This window comes from Euleptes europaea, chromosome 17 (assembly GCF_029931775.1).
Source record: "Euleptes europaea isolate rEulEur1 chromosome 17, rEulEur1.hap1, whole genome shotgun sequence".
NCBI lineage: Eukaryota > Metazoa > Chordata > Lepidosauria > Squamata > Sphaerodactylidae > Euleptes > Euleptes europaea.
Window position 1 is genome coordinate 25,214,847 of NC_079328.1, and position 27,393 is coordinate 25,242,239.

The 27,393-nt window shown below is 42.3% G+C and overlaps 1 protein-coding gene across 1 annotated transcript; it reads left to right on the plus strand.

Moving 5' to 3' along the window:
- SLC7A6 (solute carrier family 7 member 6) lies at nucleotides 1-27,099 on the plus strand. Its single transcript, XM_056862516.1, has 9 exons — nucleotides 1-558; nucleotides 6,883-7,008; nucleotides 10,100-10,244; nucleotides 11,204-11,327; nucleotides 23,028-23,131; nucleotides 24,540-24,636; nucleotides 25,368-25,517; nucleotides 26,648-26,831; nucleotides 27,008-27,099. Exons 1-9 carry the CDS (start codon nucleotides 27-29, stop codon nucleotides 27,097-27,099), a joined length of 1,554 nt encoding a protein of 517 aa, XP_056718494.1. The 5' UTR covers nucleotides 1-26.
- The last annotated feature ends 294 nt before the right edge of the window (nucleotides 27,100-27,393 follow it).

Below are 27,393 nucleotides of genomic sequence, written 5' to 3' on the forward strand. Positions count from 1 at the left end.
AGCTGGGGTGAATACATGCTGATAGCATGACGGAAGAGGCAGAAAAATTTTCATCTCTCAATTCACTGGCTAAATACTATCCCGTTAAGGAAGCTGACAAAACTGATCACAGTGGCAGAGGTCAAAGGAATGAAGGGAACCAAGGAACAATGCAACTGAAAAAGGAAATCTCTCTTCTTAATGGGATCAGCTTAATAGTAGGAAACATGATTGGTTCAGGTATCTTTGTTTCCCCCAAAGGAGTACTTAACCACAGTACATCGTACGGATTGTCACTAGTCATATGGGCAATTGGGGGCATTTTTTCAGTCATTGGTGCTCTCTGCTATGCTGAACTTGGAACCACTATCACTAAGTCAGGAGCCAGTTATGCATATATCTTGGAGGCCTTTGGAAGCTTCATTGCCTTTATACGCCTGTGGACTTCACTACTGATCATTGAGCCAACCAGTCAGGCGATTATTGCAATAACTTTTGCCAACTACATAGTGCAACCGGTCTTCCCTTCTTGTCAACCTCCTTATTTTGCTTGTCGACTTATTGCAGCTGCCTGTATATGTAAGTATTTTGCACAAGCAAGTGTGGGACAACTGGGTTGATGTAGGCTTGGGGAAAGAGAGCAGCCCGTCTGTGTACTTGTGGCAAGGTTGCTTTAAGTGCTTGTGGGCCAGTATGCAGCTGTTTCCAAAAGCAATTCATAACTTATTGCATGATACTAGGCAAGGCAAATAAGCTTAAGATGATATAGATAAGAAGAGAACAAGAAAATCCCATGTTTACAAAATAGCCATCTAGCAAAAAAAACCTTTTGAATTAAAAAGGTTGTGGAGTTTGGTTCCTAAGGAAGTAGACCACCTGTGCTTCAACAGAAAGTCCAGCAAGAAAATAGTTAAGCCCAGTCCTGTCATGTAGCATCAAAGTCATCAGATGGGAAACTAAGCAGGAAAGCAGTAGAATCCTCAGGGCAGCCAAAAGCAGAGGACTCCAATAACCTACAGCTAGAATCAGCAATTGTTTCCTTGACACTGACATGGTAGAACTGCAAGTGAGATATGTGCTGTGGTCCTGTTAGCAGATTAAGGCTCTGGTCTTGTTCTAACTTGCAGTTCTACATTTTGTACAGGATTTGCCATTGTAGCCTGGTGACAACTTTGCTTCTGACTTTCCATCAGTAGTTGTCATAGTGCCTCTTGAGGAAGGTTGTTTCGCTGGAATTCTTAGGCTAAAATATGGAGGAAGCCAATTGTGGAGGCTGGTGAGCTCCGGGTCTCTTGATGCAGTTAGCTAATGGTTCTGTGGAGCAATCTGTGAAGAGTACCCTAGTTGTGGGGGAAGTGGGAGGATCTCATCTTGTTACAACTGTTCCTCTAATGAACTTTGGGATCTTCCCAGCTCCCGGTGCTGGCAAGCCTCTCTGAGGGTGGCAGGTTCCTGTTGCATCGCAGGGTCAGATTGGCTCACTACAGAGACCTGATTGTGCAACGCTTCATTCAGTGGCAGAACACAAGCTCATCATACATTGATCCTACAACCGATTACTTTGAAAGCAGGTTTTCTTTTATCTGTGGGACTTAATCCCGAGCAAGGAATCCGTGAGCTGAAATGCATGCAAGCAGTTATTCCAGAAGCCAACTAAATCCCATCTCAATCTGTTTTATGTGTGTTGCTAATACAATTTCAGAGGAGTACATCCTCAGAATATTTCAGTTCAAGCCACAAAATCATTTCCTGGTTTGCCCACAGGTGATGTATTGGAACTGAATTCTATCTCCCTTCACTGCCATCTCTTGACTCCATCCAGTATGCTTTGCTTGCTCAAAACTGTGGATAGAATGAGGGGATCACAGCCTTAAATAGCGCACAGGCTGACTAAAGTATTAGGTGTACTGTTCTATTATCCTGACAGATATTCTTGTGTGCCTATGTATTCTTTCAAAGTGCTTTCTCCTGTTCCCCCATTCAGCTGTGACCACACTAGAAAAGAATGTACTATCTGCCGAGCAGAACACTCACTAACCCCCTGTTGTTCTTTTATTTTCACTTGTATTTTTAACTAGTTGTCAAAGTGACTAGAGTTTCTGGATCTGTGTTGCCACCTTTATGGATGTTGTGGCTATGCTGTATTCTGTTCATGCATGGCCAGAATTTAGCAATGGGCTTGGCTTCCCACCCCCCCAGTGAAATTCAGTTAAATTTGTAGATACTTCTGTAGCTGAGAAGAAGAAGAAGAAGAGTTGGTTATTATATGCCGACTTTCTCTACCACTTAAGGAAGAATCAAACCGGCTTACAATCACCTTCCCTTCCCCTCCCCACAACAGACACCCTGTGAGGTAAGTGGGGCTGAGAGAGCTCTGTGACTAGCCCAAGGTCACTCAGCTGGCTTCATGTGTAGGAGTGGGGAAACAAATCCAGTTCACCAGATTAGCCTCCCCTGCTCATGTGGAGGAGTGGGGAATCAAACCCAGTTCTCCAGATCAGACTCCACCACTCCAAACCACCGCTCTTAACCACTACACCACACAAGCCTAATTTTTTTCTTACAAGAAGGTGTCAAGGGGGAGGAAAACGTCTAACCCTCCTCCCTAGGTCCCAGAGGGGAAAAGGCAAGTTCTGGTAAGACTGGTTTTAATTCACCTCCCTGTCCAATGTAGGCAAAAACCGTGGATAAATGTTGAGGGGGCTGAGACCACTCAGCTTCCCCTAGGTAGTCCTGCCACCAGTCCCGGTTAGGGACACCTTTTCCCTGTTGCCTCAGCAACCACATGCCAAGCTTGCAGAGTAGGACCTTTGCAAGCTGGGTGGCAAAATATATACAAATTCTTGGTAGTGTGTAGCCTAGTCAAAGCCACTAGAAACAGCTTAGAGCTGACAGAGTTTAAGGAGCCAGTCACCTTATACTTGAAGGAGTTTATTTATAACTCAGCACATAGTTCCTTAACACAATGGGTAAAAGTTGGAGCATTCAAAAAACAACAAAACTACATTCAGCCAAAAGGTTCAAAGCAAAAGCAAGGACTTTCTGAATACACAGGATTTACCCTTCCCTGGGTTCTTTCACACGGGTCCATCCGGAGTTGTCAGGATTGCTTCCAGCGAGGCAAAAGAGTACATCTCTTCCTAGGAAGATCGAAGCAGCATAATAAGGTTCTGCCTTATCGTCTCACGACCTCTCACTGTCGTTTCTGACCTTTCCCTAAGGTCTCTCTGGGAACCCCCTTTGGGTAGTCTTATGTCCCTTGCAAGCTAGGGAGGCGTGGGCCCTTCCCCCAATCCCCTGCTCCGCATGGATCATTGCCAGGTGATCTTGATCATAAGGTAAGATCTACCTCCGCCTTTCTAAAGTAGATGATGATGGGTGCCGGCCGTTCGCCCATTACCCCCCTTTCAATCAGGTGATGTTAATGAAACCGCCTGTATCGGGTATTCTCCTAGCACCGCGGCCTTGTCATTGCTCCCAGTTGTGCTCTTTCAGGGAGGAGTAGATACTCCTTAACAACACCTTGCATACCAGAGTTTACAACCCTGTTTCAGGCCTGGTAACAAGGCTAAGCCTGAAGCAAAATGATTCCCACAAGAAATTGCAAGATGACATTGCAGTTTCTTGACAGAAGGACCTACCTATGTGATTATTTTATATTTGGAAGAGCATAATTGTTTTCCAACTGCAAGAGTGGGTTGAGAACAGATTCTCTGTCTTAACATCCTTTAATACAGTGATAGGTCGAAATATTGATTAATTGCTGCACAAATCAGGTGTTTTTCAAGTAGGATGCGATATATATATATATGTGTGTTGCCCAACTTACCTCCTGGGCAGACAGGTCAAGGCAGCTGTGGATGGGGGTCTTGCCTGATAACCTAGTTACCGTCCACTATACTGAGGCTGAGACATTTCATCATACCCTTGTTTACCAAGTTGTTCCATAAGTACTTTGTGCTGTTGTCACAAGATATTCCCCGTGTGTCTAGATTGGCTTGTAAAATAGCCCTGACTTAGCAGAAAGAACTTGTCCTACAGCGTATGGTAATAAATTAAGCAGCCCTTGAGAATTTTACTGTAAACCCCCTTGCAACTGCTCAGCCTCCAGGGGGGTTCTGTGGCTTCAGATTCAGCTGTGCAAGCTGTTTAGACCCCACCGCTTTCAGCCAGGCCCCATCAGTTCCACCCACTGTTGCGGGTGGTGTTGGAAAAAGATGGGAAGACTGTTTTTTTTTTTTTTTGGTAGTTCAGTTCAATATGAACTCACCAATAAGATAGGTGTGTAAGAATGACTACATTTGGATAAGTGGAGAAGGCAGATATCAGTTTTCTTTTCCTATCACCCCATGCCCTCCATTTAGATTGCCAATAAGAGCATTAATCCGTTTGTTAAGATTAATTTAGTATAGAGTAGGGGTGGGGTTGCTTTGAATATTCTCCATGTTTGCTGTTATATGGGTAGCGTAACGATAAAAAGCTTCAAAAGGAGAACCTCCTTCCATCTGCATGCTTAAAAAAAAAAAGGTAAAGGTCCCCTGTGCAAGCACCGGGTCATTCCTGACCCACGGGGTGATGTCACATCCCGACGTTTCCTAGGCAGACTTTGTTTACGGGGTGGTTTGCCATTACCTTCCCCAGTCGTCTTCCCTTTACCCCCAGCAAGCTGGGTACTCATTTTATTGACCTTGGAAGGATGGAAGGCTGAGTCAATCTTGAGCTGGCTACTGAAACCGACTTGTCGGGATCGAACTCAGGTAATGAGCGGAGGGTTGGACTGCAGAACTGCAGCTTACCACTCTGCACCATGGGGCTCATATCCTGCACACTTAAGGTACAATTTATTGCTATCACAGTGGCTCAGCTCAGACCATTTTTCAAATCAGAGTTGGGAGGATTGATAACTTGCTCCCACACTCTCACCTTGGTTATGCTGCACTTTCCCCCCTCCATTTGTGGGTTGCTCTAAGCATTTTTTTTTTTGCTATGATAGCCAAACAGGAAAAATGATAGAGCTGATCTCCAAACTGATCTGAAACCATGATTTGAAGTGGGACTGCAAGTCATGGCTGGAGCCCAGCACTCAATTTGGGTGCCCAGTTTGGAGGTTGTGGCACCCAGAAATTGGCACGTGAGGCTTCAGGAGAAAAAGAGGACAGTATGACCTGGAAGGCCCTGACCTGGATGGCCCAGGCTAGCCTGATCTCCTCAGATCTCAGAAGCTAAGCAGGGTTGGTCTTGGTTAGTATTTGGATGGGAGACTACCAAGGAATACCAGGGTTGCTGTGCAGAGGAAGGCACTGGCAAACCACCTCTGTTAGTCTCTTGCCTTGAAAACCCCCCAAAAAGGGGTCACCATAAGTCGGCTGCGACTTGACGGCACTTTACACACACACATGACCTGGATGGCACAGGTTAGCCTGATCTTGTCAGATCTCAGAAGCTAAGCAGGGCCAGCTCTGGTTAGTATTTGGATGGGAGACCACCAAGGAATACCAGGGTTGCTATGCAGAGGAAGGCACTGGCAAACCACCTCTGTGAGTCTCTTGCCATGAAAACCCCTAAAGAGGTTGCTATAAGTCGGCTGCGACTTGACGGCACTTTACACACACACGGTCAAGCCACAGTAGTCGTATGTATGTGTTTCAACCACCTGATTTACAGACATACACAATGAAATAGACAGGTTTGGATTTTGGGGTGGGTGTAAATGCTTGTGTTCTTGTTTATTGAAATCATAACTTTTCTGAGTGTATCCGTGGAGATTTTAGAAAACTGATGTTAAAGTTTAAGTTATAGCTGCATTATGTTTTACTGTTTCTGCACAATTGGCCTGACAGGAAGGAGATTACAATTTTGCTAGCATGCTTTCCTGTTATAAACAATTGTGTTTCTTTGCGGCTTATCAAGTAGATAATTGTTTAGAGCTGTTCTGTACTTTTAAACCAGTTTCTTCATTCAACAGGGAATTATGTATGACCGCTTGCCACATTTCAGACTGTACGAAAGCATTCTGTAACTCCCCTTAAGTGTACCTAACCTTCTAGTCTAATGATGGAGTTAAACTAATTAACTGACACTCTTTGATGTTGTTTGAGTAAAGGTGTTTCCTGAGTGGTACTTCCTGTTTTCACTAGGAATGAAAGCTGTTTACTTCACCGTGAAAGTGCAAATTGCAGGTTGATAATCCCTAAAGATAATACATAGGTTGGGATCAGGGCCAAGAAATCTTCTCATGCCTTAGAACCTCTCCATATGAAGTGTGTATGTCTCATAATACTAGAACACGGGGTCATCTGCTGAAGCTGGAGGGTGAGAGATTCAAAACTGATAAAATGAAGTATTTCTTCACACAATGCATAGTTAAATTGTGGAACTCCCTGCCCCAGGATGTGGTGATGGCTGCCAACTTGGAAGGCTTTAAGAAGGGAGTGGACATGTTCATGGAGGAGGGGTATTCATGACTGCTAGTAAAAATGGATACTAGTCATGATGCATACCTATTCTCTCCATGATCAGAGGAGCATGCCGAATGTATTAGGTGCTATGGAACACAGGCAGGATGGTGCTGCTGCAGTTATCTTGTTTGTGGGCTTCCTAGAGGCACCTGGTTGGCCACTGTGTGAACGGACTGCTGGACTTGATGGGCCGTGGTCTGACCCAACATGGCTTTTCTTACATTCTTATGAAGTCAGCTCTGTTCTGCACTAAGGAAACAGAGACCACTGATATGAACCCCTCTGCCCACTACAGTTCTGCTTAATCCAGCCTTGCTAAGCTTGTTCGCACTAATATGTAGTTTGTGGCGTGTTAACTCTGGCATGGAGCAGAATTTCAAGCCAGTGCTTAATAAAACGGAACACTGTCTAATGTCCTCCTTGCTTCCCTTTTTTTGTCTTGTAGGTCTTCTAACGTTTATAAATTGTGCCTATGTTAAGTGGGGAACCAGGGTGCAGGATGCATTCACCTATGCCAAAGTCACTGCCCTTATTGTCATCATCATAACAGGAGTTGTTAAACTAAGCCAGGGTAAGATTAACAGCTCAATACGTGGAGGTTTGTATTTATCAGAAGATAAATATTGAGAAGCGCTGTTGGATTGTTCATGGGAAAATATCCTCAATGGTTATCGGTTCTTTCTCCACCCCTCCAGCTAAGTTTTTCCATGGTAATGAACTTCTGTTAGCAAAAACAGAACTCGCATGATTGTGTGATCTTCAGGTAGGAACGAAAACGGGATTGATAATGATAACCTGTTCTAAATTAGTGGCTTAATATTAATTTAATAAGGAAAACGGTTTGGAATACTTCACAGTTAATAACCTTCATTTGTGTTTCTAGTTAAACGCAATGAATATTATTGACTTCAAGAGTTTAAAAGGAACATTGCGTACGCTGTTCTGAGTGTGTGAAAGCTTCTGATAAAACTAAAAAGCCAGTACAGATTTTAAAAGAATTGGTTCCTAGGCTTTGCTGGTATATTTGGTCAGCCTGGTTTAGGCAATCCAGGTTCGCTAGGATTTAGTTCCTAGTGGATGTGCTTATGATTTCCGTAGTAGTCTCAGTTCCTGACTGTATAAACTCCTCTTATGTACATGCTCTCAAATTTGATGGTCAAACTTGCCTTGCAAGCTTCATTTAAATATTGTTAATATACTACTTTTTTCATCTGTTATGCCACTTTAACAGCGGTTTGATGTGGAAGTCCAACCAATGAAGGCCATTTTAAAGCAACCTCTGTGTGGTTGGTTTTGGCAAGGTTGCAGCTTAAAAGCAAAAGCACTCTGCACTTTACCTTTCAGTCATGCTCCCCTTCCCCTTTGTCTGTTCAGTTTTTAAACAACTGGCCCTGCTGACTATTTTTTCTGTGAACTATAGTATTCCAGCTTTTGTGGCTTTATCAGGTGTCTGTGTATAAGCTTTTATTCCTGTTTATTTTGGAAGGTTTCTTTGTGTGCTGACTTGAGAAAATAGGAAGCCTGCATTTCCACTCTGCTGAAAAAGTGTTTTGTACCATTTGTCCTTTCCAAATTTGAAAGAGTTGTGGTATCAGTCCCCCACCTCCCCGCCTTTTGCGCCTGTGGAGGATAACACATGAACATAACACAGTCACATCTCTCCTGAAAATGTGATTTTTGTTTTTAAAATCCTTTTAACTCCTTAACCATCTCTGTTCTAACCTGGCTGCTGTTTCATCTTCACAGTGCTGCACAGGGAGGTTAAAGATATGAAAATTAAGAGAGATGAATTGGCTATGCCACAGTCATCTTAAGCATTGCTAAGATTTCAGGATGAGAAATGCTTTAACACTCTTCAAAATTGCTTTTGCAGTTCAAGCCAAATAAAATAAGTTTTTTAAATGCATTTATGAAACTCTCTTTTCCATTCTAAGAAAACAATTTTAAACAGTCAAGTTAGATGATGTTCTTGTTACTGCTAGTTGCTGTAGAGAAGGAATTGTAGTCTAGTGATATATCCATTTTTGTATACCAGCTATTCAGAAATTAGAATGGTTTGGTATGTATGACAGTCCCATTGCAGGAACCCACAGTACAATTGTAAGTGGGACTGCTGAAAATATTGCTTAGATCTGTTCTTATTCCCAGGAGAATATTGTTAGGACAGTACTGTCAGCATCCCAGGTTTTTGTTTCTGACCCGTTGTCTCTGCAATCATAATAAGCTTTCCCCCCCAAGATCAAGTACCCAATTCAGGGTAATAGTTAAGAACGTTGCTACTTGGTCATTTTATTTTATACCGCATCTGATTTTTGTAACTTATGCCTGACCTTGCAGAGCTAGCTTCAAAACTAACTTTAACATTTTAGAACCCAATAACAAATGACACGAGGCCTCACTGTCCGAGACTGATCATCTTAGTGGTCCATAGAACAATTCCACTTTCATGATTAACTTTGGGTTGGGTCCAAAACCCTCATCTCGCTGAATGTTACTAATAGAAATACCTTCTTTTGTTAAACGCTTTAGATTAGTGTAATTTTAACCTACATGTCTAGAGGAGTGGATAATAGGTGAGATTGGAAAGATCACACATAGATTTTGATTCTTTGGGTATATACTCCTTATTGATCCCTCCAAGGAAGGGATCCCTCCATACCTTGGGAAATGTCATTTAGGGTAGCTACCCACCTCTGTGGATGAACATCACAGAACGAGTGACTCAATCCAAATCCGTAAAACCCCACATGAAGGTTGACCCCATTAACATTTCCAAAATCAAATTGAGGGCTTTAGTGATGTTGGACTTAGTTTTGCTTATGGGTTCTACACTAAGATGAGCTGTTTTCATTCTCCCTATTTTTGAAATGATTAACTCTTTTATATACATGCATTTAACATTTTGTGTGCAGTGAAAGGAAAATATGAACTAATTATAGCAGTGACTTAATGGTAAAATGGATTGCTGTACCCATTTGTATGTGTGTAAATGGTATTTTTAATATTTAAAAACAGACGTATTATGATAAATCAGGATTATACCTCAGCAAGGGATCATAGCATATCAATTGTGTCAGCTTCAATTTGAATTTCAAGCTTGTATAATGTTCGTTGTGAGCTTGCCTATGTAAGCTTCTGTGTAAGCTGGCCATGCATTGAATTGGCCTTTCAGTTGAGCAAAACTGAAGCTTACATTTTCACTTTGCAAGGTGAACAGAAAGGAGAAAAAATGGGGGCTAATCTATATATGCAGCAGAATAAGGAGGCTGAGGGGTTGACTGTACCACTCTATCCCTGCTGGTGGGCATGCTGTTTTTCAGTGCCCTCCTCTATAACTTCTTGAAAGCAGAAAAGTAGGGCATCAGGGAGAGAGGATCTAACTGTGCTAGTTTTCTAATTGTACAGGTGGTTTTTTTTATGTTGTCTCTTTGCAGATGTATTTGCAAGGAAGCATTTTATTAAAAATGAAATCTTGCACCTGTAGTTGGATGTGGTACAGTTCATTCGTCCTTGTTATTCTACTGCCCGTGTAGATCGGATCTCTGCTTGCCACCTTCAAGGAGCTTTCGTTCTTGGCTTATGTCCTATCCTTGAGTAAACAACTTAATCTTGTGTGTGCCAACATTGTATTGATTTCTGTGTTTTTTTCCTTCTGCGCCCAGGATATTCACAACACTTTCAGGATTCTTTTGAGGGATCAACTTGGAACCTTGGGGGCATTTCTCTTGCACTTTACTCTGCCTTGTTCTCCTACTCAGGTTGGGACACCCTTAATTTTGTAACTGAAGAAATAAAAAATCCAGAAAGGTAAAAATTTCTTAAAGGAGTTGCTTCATTAAATTGAGTTTGAGATATCTCATAAGAGTCTGTCACTAAAAAATGTGTCCTGAGCTGACAGGGAATCTGATCTCTGTAGCTAAAGAAATATTTTACACTGACATTAACAACTCAGGGCTAACATTTATAAAGGGCAACCTACAGACTATAAAGCCTAAGAAAGACCCATGAAGAAAAGCTTGGCTGGCTGCAGCAAATTGTCAGGGTTGACAGCTCTGAATGTGTTGCGTTTCATGACTTTTCTGGGGGGTAAATTAACTAGCAAAGATACCCTGGCATTTAAAAATGTTTCAGTGTATGCTGAAAGTTTCATAGGCCACTGCAGAACCTTTTAGTAGTTAACACAAAAGTTGTGTGGTAGGGGAGAATACCCAAATACAAACAATACGATTTCTCTGCCACATTTCATTACATGGTGACATTAGACCTGAAGATCTGTCTCACCTGTACCACTTTTGATAGGCAGTCACATAATTGAACATCTTTTTTGAAAGAAAGAAAGAAAGAAAGAAAGAAAGAAAGAAAGAAAGAAAGAAAGAAAGAAAGAAAGAAAAGCCATCTCCCTGCATGTAGAAATCTAATAAGTTGGGGTGGTAGGAAAGGTTCTAGTGTCACCTCCCTGACTTTCTAGTTTTCTAGGTGAAGTAAGATCTGTGGGGTTTGTTTGTTTTTTGGTATGTGTAAAGGAACATGCCATCATTGGCTTCAGACTGAAGTGGAACTGCCCAGGCATAGTTTTACTTACTACCTCAATAGAACAAGGCCCTGTTACTATTTGAATAGAAGGCTTAACTTTCACTTGTGGATTTAATCAGTTTGTGCTTAAGTCAATCTAAATACGATTATAAATAGCTGATGTCCCAAATTTCAAGAATGCATTTTTCTTGCACCATTACCACTTCTAAGCTGTTTTTCTTTCATTTAATCAGGAACCTGCCACTGGCGATTGCTGTTTCTATGCCAATTGTGACAATTATCTACATTTTGACCAATGTAGCTTACTACACAGTGCTGGATATTAATGCTATACTTTCTAGTGATGCGGTGGCAGTGGTAAGTCAAGTATTGTTCTATTGTGTGTGTGTGATAAGGATGTAATTCTTGGATCAGCTCATCAACTCTGTGGGGTTCTTGTTGAAGATTAAGGTGTGCCAATTTCTGCTTGGCCACTATCCATGGCTTGACTGCCTTTTGACTTTTCCAACCTACTTAGATCAATTTATCTTTCACACATGGGTGAACTGGTGTGACTGTCCAAAGTGAAACCAAGAACCGCCTTAAGGAATGCATTTTAGAGCTCTATATATGCAGCAAGTAACCTGTGCATTTCTCCCAGGCTTAATAGCTTCCTTATAGACCGAAACACAACTGGTGCAGAATTAGTAGTGCTGGCCTTGTGAACATGTGAATCTACTTTCTGCTGAGTCAGACAATTGGTCTCTCATGAGTAGTATTGTCTACTTGGACTGGCAGTGGCTTTCCAGGGTTTCAGGTGGAACTCTTGCACATCACCTGCTACCTGAGCCCTTTCCCCCCCCCCCAAACTGGAGATGCTGGGGGCTGACCTTTGGCATGCAGAACAGGTGCTCTGCCACTAAGCCACAGCCCCAACCCTGTGGATGCTAGAGATCGGCAAAGTTGGCTATTTGGTGAGGTTCACAACAGTTTAAGGGCTTTCCAAGATAAGTGTTGCTGTATTTTGCATAGAGGAGATTCCAAAGTGAACTTTCATTTAAGGGTGAAGCACCCAGCTAGGTTGGAAAGGGCCCCTGTAGGTTCTGATCGACCCTTTACATAGTGAACACTGTTCTAGAGACCATGCAGCAACACTGAGGCCTTGGCAGTGGGCTGTCATCTCAACCAGATTAAAAATGGCACTCTTTGCCCAGTCCGCCATCCTGGCACTGGACTACCAATGGGCTGCAACATGAGCTGTCATGGCAGGTTGAGTTGGATGAGGCAGGGGGAACCCACTGTTGGCACCCTGCCTGGATCCCCTAAAAAAACCTAGCTCCAGCGCTCTCGTAGCTGCTTACTTCTTAAAGGTGTTTTACAGATTGTCAGTTAGTGCCAAAAGAGGTTGTTTGAAAGATGTTCCTGTTTTTTTATTCCAATGTTATTGTTAATTGTCATGTTGAACGAGACCAGCTATCTTATTTCTTATCTGTTTACTTACCTAGGTGTTGACATGCCTAATGTTTGAACTTATCGATCAAGCTGATAGGTTACATCACCTCTCTGCTTTCTAGTCCCACTAAAACTGTTGTGATGTGTAGAACTCTGTTGAATTAAAGGTTAGCATTTTAACTAAGTTTTTTTTTCAAATAAATATGAAGGCCTGTGGTCTGTTATGTGAGGTAATGTTAGCATGGAAGCAGATATTCACGAACGTGCTTTAACTCCTGTACTGTTCACGTACAAGGAACAGAACCGTGACTTCTCTTTTAAGATCTTGAATACTTTAAAATCCTGTCACGTTGGTGGGTGTGAATGTGAGTTGGTTAAAGTTTGTATCCCACCCATTTTCCAAGGAGCTGAGGAGATGGTGCTTAATTTTGGTAAAAAATAGTGTGACGAAGGCCAGGCAGAAGAGAGAGAAATTTTCCCAGTAAGCTTCATAAGGATTTGGCTTTCCATGTTCAATCCCACACTTCAGCTGTGCCACACCAGTTCTTTCAGATTAAGGATCTGCGTGTCCTTTTCAGTGTGCCCCACTGCACTGTAGGGAGCACAGCCACTTGCACTGTGGGAAGCAGTCCTAAAACACTCCACCCAGATCCTGAATGAGTTCATTCTTTACCTTTCTTATTGTGTGTGTATGTGTGTGTGTGTGAGAGAGAGAGAGAACAAGAGAGAACGAATGAATATGAAGTAGAAGTTCCAGGAGACGTGTGTGTGTGTAAAGTGCCCTCAAGTTGCAGCCGACTTATGGCGACCCCTTTTTGGGGTTTTCATGGCAAGAGACTAACAGAGGTGATTTGCCAGTGCCTTCCTCTGCACAGCAACCCTGGAATTCCTTGGTGGTCTCCCATCCAAATACTAACCAGGGCTGACCCTGCTTAGCTTCTGAGATCTGACGAGATCAGGCTAGCCTGGGCCATCCAGACATGACTGCCACCAAAAACAGTGGTTTTATTCTCTGTCAACATGGAAGCAAAACAAGATCCATCTACCCGTTTCATTGGTAGCTGTTTACTGGAGGGGGTAGGGAAGGAGTTTGGACTGTAATGATGTGTCATGTCATGCTTTTTGGATTTTTGTTGTGAGTTCAGGGAGAGGACAGAGGAGGCGAAGATTCAAAGGGCCATTTTTTCGGAGGCAACCACACAGCTCCTGCGATGTGACTGTAGTGTTAAACAGCACAACATCTTAAACATGGATCCACTGAGATAAGAAGGGGAGAAAAATCTCAAATTTGGGAGGTCCTTAAATTGGATGCTTTCTTTTTATGTTTAGAGCAGCAGGTTGTGATACGAACGTCTCGGAACCATATCTCGCTATTTTTATTTATGCTGATAGTCCTGTATGGTTTCTTGAGATCTATTATGATAATACATTTTACATATTGTTCCTCATATAGTTTCCTTTGTGCCATTACTTGGGAGTACCTCTTCCTTTCCCTTCTACCTTTTTAAATCGTAACCATTCGGTTACACTGAATTGTGAGTTTTGGTGTAAATAATTATAGGAAGATATGGGAAGTCAGTAAAAAGATCTTCTCTTAAGCTCTTGTTAAGCTTATTCATTATTCTTATATATCTTCACCCACAATTCAAAGAGGTTCCAACAATTTAATACTAACTTTGTTCAAGATCTATCTGTCCATTGAAGCTTCTTAGCTGTGATTTAACTTCTCTAGCTTCTTCTGCATATTTGTCTCCAGTACTGGTTTGTGACATCATAGAGAGTACTGGTTTGTGACATCATAGAGAGTACATACAGCACAGATTTGTTTTACTATTTGTCCCCTCTTCCCAGGGAACAGTACTTCTGCAAGGTATCTTTAACATCACCACAGCGTAGCGTAGTGCTTAAGAGCGGCGAACTCTAATCTGGACAACGGGTTCGATTCCCCATTCCTCCACATGAAGCCTGCTGAGTGACCTTGGGCCAATCACAGTTCTCTCCGAACTCTCTCAGCCCCACCTACCTCACAAGGTGTCTGTTGAGGGAGGGGAAGGGAAGGCGATTGTAAGCCGCTTTGAGACTCCTTAAAGGTAGAGAAAAGTGGGGTATAATAACCAACTCTTCTCTTCTTCTACAGTTCCTAGGATTCTTTGGGAAAAACTGGGACAACTGAACTGATGGAAAGTGAAGTGTGTATGACCTTTGTGGCCCATCCATGTGGCTCTTGTGACCACAGTTTTTGTGAATGGTAATATGTCACTTGGGAGTTGCTACTCCTAAAGTTGCTGCTAATAGTACTAGTAGAGTGATTACTGCCTTACAGAACAGCCCCTGAAGATAATGTAGGAACAGCCTGTTTCCTGCCCACTGGTTTATCATCTAAAGTGCACAGGCTGAAAATGACAGAGGAAATATTCCTAACAAAGTTTTCAGCTGGTAGAAGACACTTCTGCCAGGGGAGAAGTGGGCAGTGATTTTTCACAGATTTCCTCCATCACACAGCAGATGCCCCATGGAATGCCCAACCTCTCTGGTAGTACTGTTAGCAGCAAATCATCACTGTCAAAGTAGCAACTCCCCAGTGACAGATTATCACCGACAAATAGTGTGGTCATAAGAGCATCCTAGATGGGCCACAAAGAGCATAAACACTTTAAGGGGCACAGCAGACTGTAGCAGGGGTGGGTAGGCAGAAAAGTTTGAATCCTCAGGTGCTGCTGTGTGCTAAATCAGATCCGCCTGGGTGCTGCATACAAGATGCTGCACATGCGCCTTTTTCTCCTTACACAGCACTTGTGATACTTTCATCCTGCAATCATTGTGTACCCAATAAACTTTTCACTCCACCAAACAACTTCCTGCTTTTATCTTTCTCCCTCTGGCATTCTTTGAAGTCATCTTAAACAACTGTGTCCTGTTTACAAGCCACACCAGCTTTCCAATTCAGAGGCATGTGATTCTCCTCCCCTTTCTCAAAGTGTTTCAAGCTAGAACAGTTTCTTGACTGGGGATTGCATTTTGGAACAAGACTGTTCTTGCCTGGGTGTTGGTTTATACAGCAAGCCTGTCCTGATTCAGGGGATAAAGAAACCGCACATCTACAATGTGTAACTCTTGTTGGGATCTGATAGAAATTTCATTGCAAAATATTATTTTATTTCTTCACTAGACTATTTATTCTACGGGCAGGATGTTTATTCTGGATGTTTATTCTGTTTATTCACGGGCAGGATGGTGCTGCTGCAGTCGTCTTGTTTGTGGCTTCCTAGAGGCACCTGGTTGGCCACTGTGTGAGCAGACTGCTGGACTTGATGGGCCTTGGTCTGATCCAGCAGGGCCTTTCTTATGTTCTTTTCCAGCTGGTTGAGACTGAGTGCTCCATTCAGGAGAGCATTGTATTGTTGCACCCAGTCCTGTTCCTTTGTTACAGTTGTTGCTAGCGAGCATGCCACACCTGAAGATGCCATAATGCACAGTGCAGCTGTTGCTTTATTAGATATACAGCTAAAACATGTGGTTCCCTCTCTGTCCTTCTTAGAATATACTGTTGTGTTAGGAATGAACAAATGTAGTCATTCCTCGAAGTGGAATGAATTTTTTTGTTCCGTTGTTCAGTCTCTGGTTTCTCTCAGGTATTAAATCATAAGTTTGAAGGGATCACCAGGGTCATCTAGTCCAACTCCTGCACAATGCAGGAAATTCACAACTACCTTCCCCCCACACATCCTCAGTGACCCCTATTCCATGCCCTGAAGATGGGGGAGGGGAAACCCTCCAGGATCCCTGGCCAGTCTGGCCTGGAGGAAAATTGATTCCTGACCCCAAAGTGACCACCGGAATTACCCTGGGCATGCTAGAAGGGGCCACGAGAGCCAAGCACTGATGCGACCCTTCATGCCCTCCCTCTCATGATCTGCCTAAGTTCACAGTGTTAGTGCTTTATTGTTAGTGCTGCTGTTAAGATATAAAGATCCTGCCTTCCTTAGCTACAACTGGATAGAAAATGGATCTTTTTTATTTCTGCTTGCACCAGCTCTTGCCTAGTAAAATAGGTCATTTTACAACCTGATTCTATGAGTGTCTACTCAGATTGAAGACTTGGGGCAGAACGGTACATTACCCTGTTTACAGATCTGTTCCAAGTTCTGGCAACTCAAATGTGCAATGAGATTTCCATGTTTGAAGCTTCCAGTGATTTCTGAACCATTTCTCAAGTGATTCCAGATCCCAGTTGTGGACTACACTAAAATTTCCTCAACTTTTAAGTTTCCCCAGCCTTGTAAATAGCGGCTCCCTGGTGCTGTTTCAGGTTGGAAAAACAGAGTAGGGGAAAAGCTAAGCTCTCTATCCCAGTATGCTGTGGTCCTCATTCAAAACACCCTGACCCATCCCTGAGAATTAAATTTTGGCAGGGAACACCCATTGCATATTTAGTTTGATAGGTCCCAGGGCAGATCTGTAAAGAGGATAACATGCAGTTAGGCCCTCAGTTCAGAGTGATTTATTCTCAGGCAATAGAATGGCAACCCTGATGGCCAAGTATGCCCATAATCTGGAGAAGCTGAAATTAATCATGCCAAGGCAGGAGAGCAGCATGCTGGTATAGCCAGTAGGCAGAAATCTGGAAAGGTTGCTAGTGACATTTTCTCTGTTTTGGACAGAGAAAGAATGGATAGAAATTAGGTGATCTGGATACTTTTGTGTATGTCTAATGAGAGATTAGATGACACTTTTAAGTGGACTGGGCTATCTCATGGGTACACCACGGTGGTGGGTTAAATGTTATGTAGAAACTTGAGGTGTTGGTTCAAAATTTGCCAATGTCCCGGAGAGGTAAACATTATGCCGTTGTGTACTTAAGGTCCTGTCTGGTTCTGAATCCAAACCGAATTAAATGACAAAAGCCTTCAGGCTTTATAGACTATAAAATAAGGTCTGTAGAATTCGTGGCCCCAGCCAAGGATCAGTGGAAGTTGCAAACAAAGGGTCAGCCTGTACTGGGAAAATAGGAGGTTGGGGAGGAAAGTTATGTTTCCTCTTTGGCAAACTTGGAAGGAGAACCAGGCCTGCTGACCGAGCGTTTTCCTCTGACGGTTTCTGTGAGATACGTCCCCTGCAAAAGGTTTGCTTGAAAGATCTCTTGTCCCAAGATGTGTTTTTTTTTTCTCCTCTTAGGATATAGGGCAGTTTTCCAGTTTTGTCTGATTCTTATTGTGTTCATGTGCCTTACGTGAGGCCGAATTCTTTTTGTTGCTGTACTTCCCAAAATAGGTTTTTGATCAAAATGCCCATTCTAATGGACATGCTGAAGATTTCGGGGGTGGGGGGGATAGTGAGACTATGTGGGTGTTTTATGCACCATCAAGTCACTTCTCACTTATGGCAGCCCTTTGAATTAATGACCTCCAAAATGTCCTTTTATTAATAGCTTTGCTCAGGTCTTTCAAGCTGAAGGCCATGACTTCCTCTTCTACTGTCTTCGACATTTCCTAGCATTATTGAAATTTCTAGTGATTCTTGTCATGATGTGACTAAACTAGTCACTAAAGGAAGAAACCCTCAGTTTAGTCATTTGGGGGGAACTGTTAGTAGGTGGCAGCATGAGGAATATAGTTGGCATGCACATTTGGGAGAAAATGGCCCTTTAGGTAATGTGGGTCCTAGGCTGTGAGAATTATACGGTGTAACTCAATTCTGCTTGATCATTCCATTGCGAGGAACTTAGGATAGCATCTCAAATGTAAGCATTTCAGGTTCAGGCACCCAACTGTAACCTGCTGGAATCTTGCCCTTATGCTTCCATTTAATTAATATCTGTCTGGTGACTTGGGCTTTTAATAAAAATGAAATTTACGGATGTTTGTGCTTATCTGTGATTTAATCTTTTTAATTGGAAGAGTTGGGGGGGATTTAACCAGATTTCCTTATTAATCCGCTTTTTAAAAAATCACTTCCTGACTGCAGTTCAGGAGAAGCTATGCTCCTGTGGCTTGTCAAACTGCAGTGTAAATGATTTAAACCTTTTAATGCTTCTTGCTCTTCAGAATTTCTCGGAAGAGGCCCTGAGTTTTATGAAATGGACCATCCCCATAGTGGTGGCTTCCTCCTGTTATGGTGAACTAAATGCTTCTGTAGTAGCTGCCTGCAGGTAGGCCCTCAGTTTGCCCGTAGATTGTTACTCGTTTAACCCCTTAGTTGCTTCATCGCTTGTCATCAGTGATTCATGTGTTTGTAGAAAAAAAGATTTGGCAGTGATCAGAGCTAGATCTCTCGTGAAACAAACGGCAAGCCTCTTGGTACCTTGTTAGTCTTTAGTGGTATACACATTACGCTGTTTTCAGGTCCTGTCAAACCAGATGTACACTCAGTGTTTCATGTTTGGCGCTCCTGGCAGGTTTTGAAACTTAGTTCTCAGGCAAGAGCCAGCATGGTGTAGTGGTTAAGAACGGCGGACTCTAATCCGGAGAACTGGATGCAATTCCCCACTCCTCCACATGAAACCTGCTGGGTGACCTTGGGCCAGTCACAGTTCTCTCAGAACTCTCTCAGCCCATGCGGCAAAACATCTCCAAATGTTCTCTTGCCTTGATTTTTATTAGTCAAAAGTAGATGGAGTACACACCCTTATATCTGTGGACATTTTTTTAAATCAGGCCTTAGGAGTGAGAGTATGCGGGATAAACATACAATGCTATAGTTCACACTCCTGCTGTCTTTATAAAGGTGCCCTCCTGAACCATTTGGTTATGTTGAAGCCCTATTACCTTTAGAAAAATGACCTTCTGAACAATTCTGCTTTACATAGTTTGCGGAAGGAGGGCATCTTCTGTGAGTGGAAGGACTCCTTTCATTGGATGAAGGGCTCCTTTGGATCTAACCCCATGGTTGGAATCTAACCCTAAGACTTGTAGAACAATAGCCAGTGTAATCACTTCATTTCTTAGGGTTTTATTTCCAGCATAATTATTGCTTCACATCTTTATGATTCTGCCGTATCCCATTGGACACAGGAGGAGCAAAGACACAGGAAGAGTAAAGATTTAAAAATATGAAGGCAGCACGGACAAAAGTGAACACTGAGAAGTAAGACACTAGAGCCATGTTGCATATACTGTATAGAATAGCTTCTGCTGGCAACTTTGCACTTCAGTGACCAAGCTTGAGATGCAAAATAAATGTGCAACAATTAGTCCATAAGAAGGCAATCATTTACAGAAGTAAAGACTTCAGTCTGAAGCTTCCTTTTTTGTGAGTTAATGTGCCCAAATAAAAAGAACTTTTGCTTCTCTAGCAACCTACAGTTACAACTACACATTACTAAACACTTCATTCTCCTGTGTTGAAATCCCCCTAACATCCAGGTCAATGTAGGCTCAGGACAATGTAGAATCAGGACATCATTGTGGTCTGCTTTTTACAAGTTATGGGTTACTGGTCATACATGGTAAATATGCCAGAAATATAACACTGTAGAGGGAGAATGAGGAACTCAATATATGGCAGCCCTACACTCTCTGTACTGTAGAATTGCACCCCAAGGTGAACCAAGAGGAAAGGTGGGATATAAATGCTTTAATGAATAAAGATTGCATTTCCTCAAAGAAAAATTGCAGCGATTATCTGGTCTCATTTTCTGCTTGGAAGTAGAATGTAGCACGGTACTATAAAAGTCAGATAACTGTGAATATAGCATGTGATTAAATATGTACAGTCACACATAATAAGAACAATCCAGCGGACTTGGAATTTTTTTGTGCAGTTTGATCCGTAGTGAAGAAGAGATGTATATTGCTGCCTGAGATGATTTAGGACAGAGTCTTATAAAACATAACTTTGCAATACTTCTTTTACACTGGAGAAATAAATTTGGAGGCTAGTATTAAAACTGGTATGGTCAGAATTATGTTGGCTAGTGTCTTAAGTCAGCAATTATAAATCTTTTTTTGTAAAAAAAATAATTAATTTTTGACTTGCCAGCTGCAATTCTCTTTGCTTCTTGTACTACTGACGTCTGTTGCTGGCACCCACAGGGTGTATTATGTCCTGTGAATGCCAGTTGGAGGTCACCTGCTCTAGCAAATGAAAACACATTGTTAATCACTGGTTGCCCCACTGGGTAAGTTGACATGTAGCCCAATAGGGCAAACAATGACCCCCTGGGTCTGTTGCAGAGAAGAGCATGGGGTGGGGGTGGGGGGCTTAAACTTTTTCTCAGCACATGCCTGATGCAAATTGGACCAATGTGTGCTTGGGAGACATGGAACTCAGAGACAACATTTGACATATGGACCCAGGAACAATGCATTCTGTAGTTAGACCCTCAGTCTTGCATAATTATACCGTAATTAAATTGCAAGAACCACTTGAACCTGACAGGGCATATGAGACTAATCTTTGAAGTCCTTGAGATACTTCCCTCAGTAATGCAGACCTTAATGCTGTGGCAGAGTTATCGTTTGAGGGGAAGACAATCTTGTTGGGACTCTAAAACTGGAGTAACTGATGGTGCAGTAGTATGAATTCTGAGCTTTCAACTATCTCCTGCACATAGGAGGTATTGCAGTGAATATAAACAGTTCTGTTGGTGACTATTTGTTACATAAGGTTTTATGTTAGCGGCAGATATACATACTAAAAGGCACAAGAAGCACTCCTGTTTTGCAAATGCTGTGTGGAATGTTTCTCAAGGCTGCTTTATAATGTAGGATATCAAGCAGTTGCTTTTCAGATAAACCTTACTGGAGTGCAGACTTGTTAGGCAATACGTGATTGTATCACGGGGCTTCTTGTCAATCCTCCAGCTCCCTATAATCTTCTTTCTCCCTGTGCCTGTTTTGTTTTGATATTGTTTTGATAGCAGCTATGATTTTCTAATGAGGTGAGCCTTCAATCTTTCAGCAGCATGTGCTGAGGGATGTGAGTCTTTCCCTTGTTCCCCTCCTATCAGCGGCCTTTCCTGACCCTGGGGAAGTTAATTCCTGGAGTTGCAACACCAGGAGCAGAGGTTGTGTTTCCAACCTCCAGTACTAGCTGGAGATCTCCTGCTATATTACAACGGATCTCTCTAGCTCTGATCAGTTCCCCTGGAGAAAATGGCCATTTTGGCAATTGGACTCTATGGCATTGAAGTCCCTCCCCTCCCCAAACCCCACCTCCTCAGGCTCCGCCCCCAAGACCTCCCGGCGGCTGCAAAGAGGGACCTGGCAACCCTAAGCAGAAGGCTACAGTGGGGAAGGGAATGGGGGGGGGGAATCATCCTTCCTGCCTCTTCCGGCTGTTGATGAAAGGTGGGGAGGGAAATTTCATCTCCTCCCCACTGCAGTCTCTCAACCCATATTGGTCCATGCAGGTACTGCAACCCTGGAAATCAGTTGCTGGGGTAAGGGGAACAAGAGAGAAAGCCCTGGTCTCCTTATATTCTCTCATTGCAGAATCCAGCCCAATACAGTTTATTTACTGTAAAAACGGCTCAGCGTCACTTCTCTGTTTTGTGACTTTATAATCCCCATTTTGCAGATACTGAACTGAGCAGTGCTTCTGTGGCCTGCTGAAATTTGAAATCTACAGTCCCCCATTTTAAGTCCAATAGTCACTGCAAGGCAATGCTAACCCCTTCCTATGGTGGGCTAATGTAAACATAATGGTAGGTCCCTGGAAAGACATATTCTTTTTCGCTCAATGAAGCAGTTCCTTATCCTTCCTTTCTTGGGTCTTGTATTACATGTGCATTGATACAAACAGGGATCCCTTATATCCGTCTTTTCCAAATCCAATTATGCATTCAGTTGGCGCTTTATGAAGAATCCCTTCATTAATCATAGCTTGAATAAGTGCCGATGTAATACAAAGCCATAGTTAACACCAGGAAGTGTAGGAGGAGGAAAATTGTTTTTGGGGGTGGGTTGGCTCCCAAGTTTTGCAGCTGGGAGCCAGTGTTATGTCTGTGTTTAGAGAGACAAAGAGACTGTGTCCTTATGCTAATTTGATTTAGACTGGCCAAATGCCCATCTGATGCCCAGCATGATAGTTGTGGGAATAGGTGATCAAGCAAGAAGAAAAAGATTCCCTTTGTCATGTGCAGTGTCAGAGAGATAAGAGTAGCTCTAAAAATAAGAAAAATAAGCAAGAAAGCATAAACCAAGGCAGTAGTAAAAACCTTTACAAAATATTTGGGGCAGGGTGTGTGTTTTTGGGAAAGCCTTCTGTTGCAGTCACTGCCTCCTTATGTAGAACGATATAATTTTTTAAAAAGCCTTTTCATATCCCTATTGCTCTTGAAGCCACGCTCCTTTATTATATTTTTATAATGTATGTTTCAGCTTATGGCTTAGTTGAGGAAGAGAAACCAAAGCATTTAGCTAACTTGGTTGCATTTGAATTTGTTCCTAATTCTTTGTGCAGTGGGTTTCCTGATTATAAATTGGTCTCTGAAAATCAATGAGATGTGAGTTGGGAACAGCTAGACTCAAAATGTCCTTCAGCTAATGGTGGTTTGGTTTTTATTGTTCCTTGGATGCTAACATTTCATAGAAAAATCTTTTTGTGTGTTTTGAAGTCATGTTCAGTTCATATTTCTTGGGAAGGGGATGACCCATTCTAATTGTTTTCCTCCCCTCCATTCATTAGACATTTGCTGAGCAAGTGTTTGGAGTATTCAGCTGGATCATCCCAATCGCTGTTGCCTTCTCTTGTTTTGGTGGACTCAATGCTTCTATTTTAGCATCATCTAGGTAAGGGGCTTCTAATGTTGGCGTTACCATACACAGGGCTGCATCTTTCTCTCCCCCCCCCCCAAATTCTGTGCTTCTGTACTTTGGTTAAGCTGGATCTTAAGTATGTTTTTTTCCCTGTAGTTTTGTTGCCTTTCCTTCTGTTTTTGTTTTAAATGTACATAATTGATATTTGTTTTGTAAACTGCCTTCAGCTAGTGGTGGAAAAGTAATCGACACATTTTTAAAGCTTTCATCTTTCTGGTATTAAGATTTCTTCAGAATTATTTTTCATAAAGTGTTAGGAAAGGGCAACAAAGGAGACAGTGAGTGTGAGGGGGGGATTGAAGACCATATTAGGTGCAGAAAACAGATTTGGAATGATGGGATTGGGTGGGAGAGTCAAGGAATTGTGAACGCTGAACCCACCTAGAGGACAGTTACGGTGTAAAGTTTACACTGTAAACTATTGTTTGCACTGTGATCTGAGCATACTAAAAAATGCATTCTGAAAGGATCTTCTTTGAAGTTCTGACATCTTTGTACGTGTGTGGGTTTTTAAAGCTGTATTTTTCTCCCAGCTCTGGCAATGCTGTGGAAAACTTCTCATAACTATAACTACAGTTATTTTAAAAAGTTTATAAAAAGTTTATAATGTCTTGCCTTTAGGGGAAAAAATCCTTATGCTCTCTGGTTAGGCATCAATATGAAAAACAAGGCAGTGTGCATACTGTGTTCACACCGGAGAGAAGTTCTAAAAAGCATGTTTTGTAGCACATTGAATCATAGGCATTTCTATATCCTCAGAACTTAGATACTGGAGTAGTATTATATTTTGATTAATTTGCTTCATGTGTCTCTGTTCCTATCCACCACTTTAGACTTTTACATACCAGTAATATTTTATTTTTAAACAATGAAATGATAATGGCATAGAGTTTGTTTGTTTAGAATTCTTGCATACCCCATGTTTCTCCCGACACAGTGAGGACCCAGGGCTAATCTGCTTGCAAGAAGATGCATGTGTAATAAAGGGTTGTGTCCAGAAGCTCTCTGGAGTCTATGTGCCCACAGTGCAAGCTGACTCTGTGCAGGCAGGGAAAGCTATATCCCCTCGGCTTATGCAGATACCCTGTGCGCAGTGAAGCAATGTTACGATTATAGAGATTTTATATAACCAAGTATAGTTTTTATAATGTATTTTATATAACCGAGTATAGTTTCGAAGTATAGGTTTTCATGCCAAACATTGATCCCTCAGAGTGCAATGTTAGAAAGTTTAAATAGCATAAATCAACTTTGCTTTTATCTGCCAATAACCCCGCAATATATTTATTTAAACTGTATTAGTCATATTCTCTTCCTGCAGGCACCTGAAACAATGTACAGCAAATTACAGTTATATCATGGCCAAGCTGTTGTTTTTCAGGCTGTTCTTTGTCGGCTCCAGGGAAGGTCACCTTCCTGACCTCTTGTCAATGATCCATATTGGGAGGTTTACACCAGTACCTGCACTTCTCTTCAATGTAAGTGAAATACTAAGACTAAATATTAAGTCAGATACTAAGAAGATTGCTGTAAGTGTTGCACATCACATTATTTTATCTTGTGTTTGGTAGTTGGGGAGATTTTAATTAGAAGTAATGCTTTTGGTTGATCTGATGGGCTGTAGAACTGTCATTTTCTCCAGTCTTCCATAAAGCTGTCTCACCTCTCCCCCCCTCCCCCGCTTCCCACAATAAGGAGGATAGGTAGGGAGGACAGCTCCCCATCCATTTCTAATTTGCTCCATTTCCAAAGGGTAACCCCTGTAGGGCTTTCAAAGCTAGAGATGAACAGAAGTGGTTTGCCGTTGCCTGCCTCTGCATAGCAACCTTAGGCTTCCTTGGTGGTCTCATCCAAGTACAAAACAGGGCCGACCCTGTTTAGGTTCAGAGATCTGATGGACTAGCTTGGGCCATCCAGGGCAGTGCTTAGCCTGTGGTTATCAAACAGCAGCCCAAATGGAAAGCGCTACCTGGAAAAGCCCATGCTTGGACCATCCAGAGGATGGATGATCCGTGATGGTGGTACAACCACTGAGAACATCCATGCCCTTGTTCAACCAGATGAACAGCTCTCTAAGCATAGTGGATTTTGTTGTGTAAGATAGCAGGCCCTCTCTGTTAAGCAGCATTGCACTTAAAAAGGGAGCAAGTGCTGTTGCTGATGCCTGTCTTAAAATTTTTCATGTCATTCTTGCTACCTTTCTTAACAGTGTTCTATGAGCCTGATATACTTGATTGTAGAAGATGTCTTCCAGCTTATTAACTACTTCAGCTTCAGCTATTGGTTTTTTGTGGGACTATCAATTGCTGGGCAGCTCTACCTCCGTTGGAAGGAACCAGATCGGCACAGGCCACTCAAGGTGAGGACCAATACTGTGGCTCAGGGGAGGGGGTGTAGCTTGGTAGCAGAACACACACCTTGAATGCAGAAAGCCCCAGGTTCAATCCCTGGTATAGAAAGCGAACAAGAAAAAGGGAGAAAAAATTCAACCCAGAACAGACTATGTAACCAGAAAGGCTGAAAAAAGAAGAAAATAAACTTGTGCATGGGAATATAAATGTCAACTGCAAAACAGCTAAAATAATATTCCAGAAACTTTGATCCAATTATAAATGTTAAAAACTGTGCATCATACATCAATTTTTGATAACATATATATATGTACCTTCTCCTGGTGTAAAAAAAATGCTTATAGTAAAGCTGCACTTGTACACATGGGGATTATAAATAACATAAACAACATACAGCACAATCCTGAAGGAGGGGCAGCTCCACGGCAGCATAGCTGCACCCACCTCCTCAGAGGCTTCCCGGCCGCTGAGGAGGCAAAAAGATATAATCAAAAAAAATTTTTAAACTATGAAAGGGGTAAAATCCCCTATTGCCTGCAATGAAAAAGGTGGTGCAGCCCTGCTGCTGCTCAAGGGGGCATTCCCGGTGCAGAAACAACGGTGCTACATCAGTTTTTTGTTGGCACAGCATCGCTGTATTCAATGGGGCAATTTTCCACATTTTCTTTTTTTCTTTCTTTTTTAATAGGTGTTTTTCGCCTTGCAGTGGCCAGGGAAACCTCTCTGGGGGTGCGCCACCGCCTCAGTCACGCCATCCCCGGCCGCTGCAAGGCTCAGGAATGAGCTGAACGTTGTCAAATGGTAAAATACCTTTTTCTGCTTGGGACACTGAAGAAGCTGCTGGCAGTCAGAGCAGACGATACAGTGGGCTTAATGGTCTTTTATAAGGCACATTCAGATGTTGACACATAGCTTAATATTCCTTTTCCAGTCATTTATCTAGTTAATATATTGTGGAAACCTTAATTTTCATTTCGGTGCTCTATGAGGTGACTATTACAAGCACACCTTTTTTCTTTGGCGTACATATTGAAATTTCTAGACAGCATGAGGAATTTATAAACTGGACAACCATGAAAAAAGCAAATTGAACTGTAAAACCTCTACTTATTTGTTGTCCACATTTCCTCTTTTTCAGCTGAGCCTGTTTTTTCCAATATTCTTCTGTATATGCTCAATATTTTTGGTGGTTGTGCCACTCTATAGCGACACTATTAATTCTCTGATTGGGATTGGCATTGCGCTCTCTGGGATTCCAGTGTACTTCATGGGAGTCTACCTGCCTGTTTCCAAAAGACCTCTGCTTGTCAGCAAAATTTTAGGTAAGGAAGAATTGGTTGAGGACAAGTTGACAGGAGATGCAGAATAAGCTTCTGTTTCTTTGGATAATATTTTTGTTCAGTTCAATTGTCAGTCTGGCTTCAGTAAGCAACTGGTTTTTGGACCGGTATTACTTCGATGGTTTCCTGGTTAATGTTACCTCTTACCTCTTGTGCAGGTGCTGTCACTCGAGCCACTCAGCTGCTTTGTTACTGCGTTCTGACAGAGATGGATGCGTCTGAAGAAACATTAGAGACCAAATCTCAATAGAGATGCAAGTGACTAAAACAATAAACTAGCCATGGGAGAGACTGTGGGCCTGCAGCGTGGGCACACAGGGAGCAAGGCTGGAATCAAGACTCTCCCCCACCCCGAACAGGGGTTCTTGCCCAGATCATACCATGTCATGATCTAGGGCTGGGTTTTGGAGTGTGGTGTTTTGTTTTTTTGGGGTTTTCTTGTAAACTGTGTTTGAAAGGCCAGCCCTCTCAGGCATAGAACTCATCCTGAAAAATAAGGAATATTTCTTTGAAAGCGAACTGAGCATATTAATCGAGTTCAGAA

Excerpts from the sequence above, each read along its gene's own strand:
- SLC7A6 (XM_056862516.1), top strand. The coding sequence starts at position 27 with ATGACGGAAGAGGCAGAAAAATTTTCATCTCTCAATTCACTGGCTAAA. Across the intron at positions 23,132-24,539 it reads TCTATTTTAGCATCATCTAG|GCTGTTCTTTGTCGGCTCCA; the intron begins GTAAGGGGCTTC and ends GTTGTTTTTCAG. Across the intron at positions 24,637-25,367 it reads TACCTGCACTTCTCTTCAAT|TGTTCTATGAGCCTGATATA; the intron begins GTAAGTGAAATA and ends CTTTCTTAACAG.